Source organism: Dermacentor silvarum, chromosome 6 (genome assembly GCF_013339745.2).
Source record: "Dermacentor silvarum isolate Dsil-2018 chromosome 6, BIME_Dsil_1.4, whole genome shotgun sequence".
Classification (NCBI taxonomy): Eukaryota; Metazoa; Arthropoda; class Arachnida; order Ixodida; family Ixodidae; genus Dermacentor; species Dermacentor silvarum.
The window spans coordinates 20,441,901-20,451,939 of NC_051159.1; the positions used below are offsets into that span (position 1 = coordinate 20,441,901).

At 51.0% G+C, this 10,039-nt stretch overlaps 1 protein-coding gene across 1 annotated transcript; it reads right to left on the reverse strand.

Annotated features, from left to right (window-relative positions):
- Positions 1–3,394: 3,394 nt before the first annotated feature.
- LOC125946106 (uncharacterized) lies at positions 3,395–4,689 on the reverse strand. The gene has a single exon (XM_049668595.1). It carries the CDS (start codon positions 4,420–4,422, stop codon positions 3,502–3,504), a length of 921 nt encoding a protein of 306 aa, XP_049524552.1. The 5' UTR covers positions 4,423–4,689; the 3' UTR covers positions 3,395–3,501.
- Between the last annotated feature and the right edge of the window lie 5,350 nt (positions 4,690–10,039).

Genomic DNA, 10,039 nt, shown 5'->3' on the forward strand with positions numbered 1-10,039 from the left:
CACACTACCTAATATCACCATTTTTGGGCACTTGTACTTTGGATACACTTTTGCGCGAGAGAATATATCCATTTTTCGAACAAGGAATCGACCCACCACCCGAAATTCTCTTTCTGCATGCTGATCTGCGCCATCCAATAGAAAACCGGATTTACAACATGTCTATGCCACAGTATCCGCAGTGGCCGACACCAAGCTGCTTTTTGTAAACGACACGCTGTGCCGCATTTGCTCGAAAAAAATTATCGGCACTCAGTCGCAATAAGACAGAACTGCGCCTGTATTCGAAACTTGTATGTGCATTGCGCCTGGAGGAAGCGTAATAAGTAATAATAACATTAACAATATGGTCAATTTCGCCAGACAGGCGAATAACTGATTGCGACAGAAATTTATTAGACAGCTGTGCAAACTAAGGTTAGTCGTTTTATCAGCTGCATAAACTGCTCTAAACATTCGCTTACTAACTAAATTAACCTGCACGCTGTCGTGCGCGCACAATCACACACGAACACATCTCTCTCGATGTGGTGGTGGTGGATTGTAGCAGCAGGCGGGTTTAGCCTGGCGATGAAGGCCGGGAATTGCTCCGCCTGAGCGTCTCTTACAATATCGCTGAATGGTTTCACCATATGTCCATCAAACCACTCTCTCTTAAGCATTCCATAAGGAGATGTGAAGTTTCTGTGCGGGCTATAACTGACTCCTCGGGAAATACAAAGTGTTGCAGGCACGCATGCGGAACGTCCTTTTTTTTGTAGTTTATCCAGGAAAGCGTCCCTTTCAACTTGGAATTGCGGGCACGACCACAGAAAGTGTTCAATATCTCCTGTCTCGTCACATACCGTACAGTTGGGAGTATTGATTCGTCCCGTCTTAAATAACCAGGCCGGTGTACTAGCAGATACTGTCCTGATTCGATATAAAAGTGAGATTTCCTGTCGATGAAATCTCTTGGTTACGCAGGGCATATGTGGTGGAACCCAAAGCGACGCAAAGTGATTTAGAATGTCCGATTTTTTCACTTGATTACTCTTTGGAGCCTTGAGTTTGGGAAAATGATAGAGCGCTGCGTATGCAAGCGCATCCGCTTTTTCGTTGCCAGTAATACCAATGTGGAAGGGAATCCACTGAAACTTTACCGTTAAGCCTTTGTTCTTGAGTTCTTTCGTAAGGGCTAGTGAATAGCGGGGGATCTTTATGGATGGCAGACCGCGGTATAGTTGTTGTAACGCTGCCTTTGAGTCCGTAAGGACAACCACATTCTGCGAAGGCAGAGCCTTTAGTTTACGCAGAGCAGAAGCTATTTCTACGTCTTCCACAACTGTCGACGAGGCCATACAGTCCAGACGGCCAGACAATGTATATCTCAGAGAGGGAATACAGAATGCAGCTGGACAGCGGTCTTCGTCTACTTTGACACAGCGATCTGTGTATACTTGTAGGTGGTTCGGGTAAGTCGTGTGCAAATGTTCCAGGACTAGTGACTTGGCTTCTGCAGATGGAATGCAGCTCTTTGACTGCAATCGTGGTATACTTAAGTCGCATGTGATGTCCTCGAATGTCCAGGGCGGTTCTATCTTTTCCCTCTGTCTCGAGCAGCGCAATCCTAAGACGCGAAGTGTGTTCAGTGCTGCATAAAAATGTGAGCGCGGCCTGTTACTTATACGTCTTAACAGGGTATTCAGTCTGGCAGGCGTTGGTTGCGGGAGTTGACGGATGTTGAGGCGGACTTGGGAGAAACTGGAGGGTTTATTTACATTATTTACAGTGAAAATATACAAAGTAATGAACAGTCATACAGTAATCGACGGCCGGCAGCAAATCGGACACTGCGGCCCGTGGCAAGAAGAGGAATATGTCCCTCTCCTCGATTTGTCGCTCTTTTAACCCTTTAGGTCTCTCGGAGTCTCTCGAAATTCCTCAAAGTCCATTGAGGTCCCTCGGGGTCCCGTCATTTTCGGCCAATCAACGAGGCAGCTCAAGTGTCGTCATTTTCATCCCTTGGTATTGGCCCGTGCAAGTGCCGTCATATTCGGCCAATGGGGACGCTGTCCCAATGGGGACGATTTCCGATGGTTGATTTGCCTCCGGCGTTGCCTCCTCGCCTACTTGTATTGTCATATTTAAGGGTAACTTAACTTCAACAGGTTGCAGCAAGCAGCGAAACTACATCGGTCAGCACTGCTCTGGGGAATGAAGATGTAAGTGCTCACACAGTCAGTCTAGGCTTCTGAACGTGGTGCCTGTTTTAGAAGTACACCCATTCATATGGTTTCACCTTGCATAGGCTTACTGCAGTGAAGACATATTTGACAACTCAGGCACAGTTTATGAACCACATGTGAGTGGTCAGGGAAACCTAGGCTTTTTCATTTGTTGCTTCAAGTGCAACTTAGCTGTCACTTTCTTCTGCAGGTTTCCCTTTACATTGGAACTGCACTAGTCACACGTACATTCTATTTATTCATTTATTTATTTATTTCTCGTACCTTACAGGTCCATTAAAGGACATTGAGTAAGGGGGGTTACAATCAGAAAATACAATGAAAGGAAAAAGCAGTAAAACAAATAACCTAAGTACATATCAGGTGTGAAAGCAATGAACAAACGAATACAAGTAGAACTAAAATGAAATCCTGCCAAGACACTTGAAAAGAGGTCCTACAGTGCGAGAATAACAGAAACACTAACAGTGCAACAGTGACACATCATTATACAGTAATTAGTCATACAGAGCGTGTAATTTTTGACGAAACGCATCCCGGTTAGATAACATAGCGATATCATCGGGAAGGCTATTCCACAGGGTGATGGCACGTGGAAAAACAGATGATTTAAACGTTTTAGTTTTGCCAAAAACGCGCTTGAAGCTAAATTTGTTATGAAGGCGGCTTGACGTGCGTTCAGGTGTGTGAAGTGGCAGAAAGTGTGACGTATCATTGTGAACATACCGATGGAACAGACATAAGGAACCGATAAGGAACCAGATGTGAGAGTGCAGGCATGCTCCTCTACACATGATTATGTCTACTGCCTGTGTGACGCTTCAATGATGATTGCTGGTATGCTTTGTTTACAGGCTGCCACTTACGCTGTAGCTACTCCAGACAGCACTGTAGCAGAAAATGAAGTTTGTGTGAGCTTAACATCAGATCACGAAAGTGATGTAAGTATGCCTTTTATGTTAAATCTTCTCAGACAGAAATATTAAAACTACGAAAAAAAAATCACATCATCTCACCCTACGGGCAACCATGGTGGGATGCGAAAGCATCGCGGGGGGTGGGCATCGATATTCCGTTTCGTTTCATTTGGCAAAACCCAATGAAAGTTAGAGTGAGAGAATTTATTGAGAAGACAGGAGACGTTTGTACGGGGTTGTTGCGCCTTTATTTAGAGATCGTACGTGATTCGTAGCCTCGGTGCGCGCGGTATCTTGAAGACGGTGCTTTGTGGTCGGTGAAGTGTAGCGTCAATGGGTCTTGCTGCAGAGTTGATTTAGTCGATCTGGATGTTAAGGTGCCGGCAGAGAGGACTTTGCTCTAAGTGTCGCAGCCACGCGTGCACGCTGCTCTTCTTGACGAGACCGCGCCTATACGAAGCCTTGCTTACGAATCTTCGTTTGATGTGTACGTCGATCACCGCGTCGTCGGGAACGTTCCTGGGTAGGCATTGCACGAGTTCCTGCCCTTCGATCGGAACGTTCACGACTTGCCCCTTGATTCCGTACTGTCCGTTGCCGTGCGTTAGTCGATAAATGCTCATGAACGGGAGTCGCGGTGCGATGATCCGTTCTTCGACCGGGTTCAGCGCGGGGAAGGGCTCGGGTTTCGGTGGGTATCGGTAGCCGTTGCTCACGCTCATCACCGGAACCTTTCCCGACGTTAGAGCCTCCTTGCACGCGGAGCACACCGCGAACTGCAGGAAGTCGCCGGTGTTGTTGCTGAACTGGCGTCGAAGCACGCCGACGGCCGCGTTACGCTGACGTTCGTTCTGGACGCTCCCGGCCTTGCTCAGGTTGTTGTCGAACCAAAGCCGGTCGCACACGTTGCCGCTGTGCCCGAAGCTCCGATCGAGGAAGTCGCGCTTGAACCGCGCGTCAGCACCGTCTAAGCCCGGGCGTTGTAATGGCCTCGAACGTGTTGCTGCTCTGGCCGCAGACTCGCATTGCCTCGTAGCTTCGGGATCGGGAGCTGCCGCTCGACGCTGCCGGCGTTCGGGGTTGGCTTGATAACGCTGACGTTTCACTTCGGCGTGCCGAGTTTCCTGCCGACGTTGACGTTTACGTTCGGCTTCCCTGGCCCGAAGTTCGGGGTCCGCTTGCCGACGCTGACGTTTACGTTCGGCTTCCCGAGCCTTCCTCTGCTCCGCGGCGGTGGCGCTGCCGCTGCAACTAGCGCCGACGTTGACGTTGTTCATGGCGTTTCGCCCATCGTTGCACAGAGAGATAATGACGGAAGCACAGCGGACGCGCGCTTTATACTGCGCCGCGACACTTGCGCCGCCTACCGGCGTACCCTTAGAGAGAGAGGGTGTGAGTGAGAGAGAGAGTTATATGCAATGATTTGCTGCGCCGCACCTGTGGCGGAGAGGGGGAGAGGGGAGGAGGAGTGCGCACACCTGCGTAGGAGAGGATAATGAGGGAGAGTTGCGCATGCACAGTATGGGTGCGGACGCCGCAGAACGCACACTACCCCGAGCATAAGATTCTCTCGCATCTAAAACGGAAACCTGAAAATTATGCAATTTTTTGGCGCGGCTGTGCAATATCTCCGGGATTTCCTACGCAAGAGGCCGCGTTTCTACCAGAAAGCTCGCCTTCGTGCATAGCGTTCGCTGCCAGTGTTTCCCGGTAACCGTTACGGTTGCTTAATTAAGCTGCAGTTGTCAGGAAGCGTGAGAAGCAGTCAGGGATCTTTGAATGATATGGCGTTCCACTCTTAAAAACGAAGCTTATGCGTCCTCCAATCTTAATGCGACAGCGTTAGGGCCCCGTGTCGCAGAAAATCCTGCGTCGGCAACCGGCGTGCGATGTGGGTGGCGGAGATAATCATCCCCAACCACTCTGACCGCGCAGGCCCTCCACGTGGTGCAAGGTTTTGGTGACCAAAAATTCAATTTCTCACAGTGAAACCCGTCAGGAAAATGGTTAAGTACGACTTTACAATTCGGATTCGGATTCGCCGTCGGACTGTTTACCAATAGGCGTCGGATTGTAATTTGAATGTACGAGAAAATCTAATTCTGCTACGAGGAAACTCAAACACCAACCCATTTTCCAGCATGTCTACCAGACCTACATGCGCGCGTTGCGATGCCAACGGGTCCCGATAACGCTTTCGCGTTCTACTCTTAAAGGCGAAGCGTAAGCGTCCTCCAATTTACCCATCCCACACCGTGGACGAACTGCTACCCTACCAGCCCGATGCTTCTGAGTGTGTGCCCGTTTCGACTGCAGCACGTCATGCCGAGGAGTGTCGCAAGTTAGCACGCCACTTCACCACCGCTCAGCAACAGCGCCAGAAAAGGCTCCATGACGCTCACTGTGTGCAACCTGTCTTCCCTCCCGGCGACCTCGTCTGGCTGTCAGTACCTTCGAATGTTCCTGGCCTCTCTTCAAAACTTCTTCCCCGCATCGATGGACCTTATGGTATTGTCCAGCGCACGTCTACGGTGAATTACTTAATCGAACCACTGGCACCCCCCTCTGAGCTCCGTCATCGTGGACGTGAAATTGTTCACGTTGATCGCTTTAAAGTCTACCGTGGGTCACCAGGATGGCTGCTTTTTGTCCCGGGGATGACTGTGATGAATAAGACGTACACCATGCTCTGACGATGATGCACACCACCAACAGCAGCAACATCGCGATCGCTACACAAAAGACGACGCCGAAGTTACGGTTCAGAGCGCTGCCCGACGTGTTACCATCTACGCCTACACCATAAACATCTACGCCTGTTACCATAAACCTCATTTCAATATATATATATATATATATATATATATATTATACGGTCAGCCGTAGAAATCGAGCCGAGCGTACTGTAACGGGCACGGTATGTGTCTTCGGGAACGGCCGTAATTTGTACGTCTTCGATAGCTTCGACCCTGCCCAGACATTGTCCTCTGAGTAGCAGCACAAGGTACGGGAACGGGTTACAAATAAATATAGCACTCGAGCCCTGTGTGATGTTCACCGTCGGAAAAGGTAGCAGTAGACCTTTTCGAGTGGAAAAGCGGCCAGATGGAGAAAGTAGTGCGACAGCGTCGGAGAGGCTGCTGCAGCACATAGAGACAACCACTGACGAGTTGGGAGGAACGGTGGTGTCGTGTCTGACGAGCAGTTTGTTCGGAAGAGAAGCATTGTCGGCGATCGTCAAATCTGAGAGCGGCGACAATTATAGTTCGGCCCGTGCGCAATGAATGACGGCATTGTGGCGGGAGAGAAAATCCCAGCCGAGGATAACGTCATGGGAGCACGACGAAATTACAATAAATTCAATAGCGTACACAACTTCCTCAATGACAACACGAGCTGTGCACGCCGCTAACAGGTGAATACGCTGTGCGCCGGCTGTGCGGAGGGACAGTCCAGTAACGGGCATCGTGACTTTCCGAATCAAGCGACTAAGTTTTGCGTCCATAACTGACACGGCGGCTCCGGTGTCTACGAGTGCAGATGTGTGAACACCATCAACAAACACGTCAATCACATTCGGCAGGCTACCCTGAGGACTTTAGCGTTTCGCCGGCGTCGCAGCCCTTGCCTCTTGGACTGCGACGATTAGTTTTCCTCTTCCCAAGCTGCGGGACGGGGCCGCATCGGTGATAGCGAGCGTCGGCGTGGAGAAGGTGAGCGGCGGGTATTGGGGGTCGGGCGGAACGTCGGTGATGATGCCGAAGGGTCGTCGTAATATGGGCGGGGAGAATCAACCATACGACTTGGCGCATATGTTGTAGCGCTAGGTGACTGCACGCGATTACAGTAGCCTGCAACGTGACCCGCGTGGCCGCACGCAAAACAGATAGGCCGGTTGTGAGATGTACGCCACCGATTCTCTGTGGAGGGCCCCGTCCATGTAGGAGGACGCGTTGTAAGGGGCGGCTGGTGATATGGTTGCATGGCGGACTGTGGTCGAGTCACAGTCAAGACGTCGGCGTAAGTGAGAGGCCCAGCTTGAGGGAAGGGTGGGGCCTGGCGACGACTTCCGCGTAGCTGAGTGGTGCAGCCGGAGGGATCTGTTGGCGCCTGGCGACGACTTCAGCGTAGCGGAGCGGTGCGGCCGCACGAACATGTTGATGGCACTCAGGCAAAATCTCGTTGAGTTCGTGCGCGATGGCGCGGCGTATTGGGGGCTGAAAACTTGACGTTGGCTCTTGTACCGGTGGCGGTTGTGCAAAGGCCATCAAGGAGAGCTGGCCTGCAATTTCCTCGCGCACGAAAGCCGTCATTTCCGCCATGAACGCTGACTGATCAGAAAGGGCCGTCAAGCCAGCGAGGTGTTCGTCGCGCGATGTAGAGTGAAGGGTAAACGACCGCTGCCTGCGTAGCTCCTCATAACTTTGGCACAGTGTAATTATCTCTGCCACAGTGCGAGGATTTCTGGCAAGCAGCATGTTGAAGGCATCTGCTTCTATGGCTTTCATAACATTCCTGATCTTATCAGACTCCGACATGGTCGCGTTGACTTTCTTGCATAAGTCCAGGATGTCTTCGATGTAACTTGTGAAGGATTGACCTACTTGCTGAGCTCGTTCCCGCAAACGCTATTCGGCGCGCAGCTTACGAATCCTTTCTTTCTTCGATGCAACTAAGCCGGTTACCCTTTCGGTCGATGCGAGCCAAATGGGAATTGGTGCAGTGCTTATTCAAGACGGCCGCCCCACCGCCTTCTCGTCACGCTCACTAACAGAGGCGCAACAACGCTACGCACAAATTGAGAAAGAAACATTGGAATTGTGCATGGCTGCATAAAGTTTCACGATTACATCTTCGGCCAGGAAAGTGTAACTGTCGAAACTGATCACCGCCCCTTGGTGCCGATATTCAGCAAACCACTATATCAGTGTCCACTTCGCCTGCAGCGGATGCGTTTGACTTTGCAGCGATATCCTCATTATGGGGTTTTACGTGCCAACACCACGATCTGATTATGAGGCACGCCGTAGTGGGGGACTCCGGAAATTTGGACCACCTGGATGACAACACCAGTCACTTTAACGTGCACCTAAACCTAAGTACACGGGTGTTTTCGCATTTCGCCCCCATCGAAATGCGGCCGCCGTGGCCGGGATTCGATCCCGCGACCTCGTGCTCAGCAGCCCAACACCATAGCCACTGAGCCACCACGGCGGGTGCAGCGATATCCTATTAACCTGATCTACAAGCCAGGGAAAGATAATTTTTCGGCTGACGCCTTATCTAGGTTCCCTAACAAGCAACTCACGCAAGAAGAAACTGAGCAATTTCAAGTAAATGTGCTTGAATACATTTCAGCTTCGCAAAAGCGCCTGAGGAATCTTCTTGCGGCCACCAATGAAGATCCTGCTCTCGTCAAGCTTCGAGATTACGCCGAAACAAGCTGGCCAAAAAAAGCGAGGTACCCGAAAATGTGGGTCCATACTGCTCCTACAAAGAAGAGCTGCACACGCAGGACGGTCTTGTTTTTCACAGCAACAAGGTTCTCGTACCATCTTAAAAAAACGAGAAATTATGCTGCTGCTTCGCGGTGCGCACCCGGGAGCGGAAAAGATGAAGGCACGCGCAAGAGACGTCATGTACCTATTGGCCAAATATGTCACATGGGATAGAGCAGTTTTGCAAAAATTGCGCTGTCTGCCAGAAATACCAGTCGCGAAACGAGAAAATGCCCCTTTACTGTCATGGCATCCCAAAGCTGCCCTGGGAATTCGTTGGCATGGACCTGTTCTTCCATGAGGCTCGTGAATTTGCCATAATTTGAGGGGTCTCACACCTGCTCTTGGGACAAAGGAATGACAACACAGTAGTCCAAACAATCAAAAGGGCTTTTATTGCACCTTTCATACACTAATGCACACTAGCCGAATTACAACCAATAGAACATTCACACGGGCGCGCGACAAATCAAGGAAGTCCGACTTACCGCGACCCGATAGCGAGCGAATACGTTCGCCTCATGCTATGACACCATCGCCTAGTCATTCACGTGTACGGTCACGCGAACGGTGGCGCGCTCGAACGATCCCTGTTCGTCCATACCGGTGTCCTGCTCTTAGCCTCGCGCGACAGTCGCGCGAAGCGGGCCGGCGCACGCGCGAAGCGTTCGTGCGTGTTGGCCGCCGATCCCAAGCCTTCGACCTTTTTCTCCCAAGTCACCCTGCCGTTCGGTGGCGTTAGCATCGTGACACTCGCGCCATCTCCCGCAATGCGCCGCAACCACCACGACCGCTGCCGGGCCTAGCCACGCGGAGAAGCCGGACTACAGGAGACATGCGGGGAAAACAACATCAGGGGACGCGTGAGAGTCGCGCATCCCCACAAATTGTGAACTTTTATTCTTTCTTTTTTGAGATCCGCAAACTCCGTCAGAGCACTGCTAGGGCTCTGACGTCATGGTGCGCCGAACTGTTCTCCACACATGGCTTACCGCTTGAGCTCTGCATTCATAACGACCCACCGTTCAGCAGCCAGCTTTTCAGAGACTTCCTGCAGCAGCTCGTCGTTGCTCATGTTACGTCAAGTCCGTATAATCCCCGCTCTAATAGTGTGATGGAAAGAGCAGTACAAGAGGCTAAAAAAGCTTCTAAAGAAATGTTTACATAACCTAGTTGACTTTCATATTGCGTTGCTCAAATGGCGCAACACCCCCAGAGGTGATATTCTAAAGACACCTGTGCTCATGGGACGGCAAACCTTGCTGCTTGTGCCCACCACCCACAAGAAGCAGTATCAAGCAAAGCCGTTCGCAGCAGACTCCATCAACTCCAGTAGGTCTACTATAACCGCGGAACAAGGCACCTACCACCATTCTCTCCAGGTCAGCCAGTCACT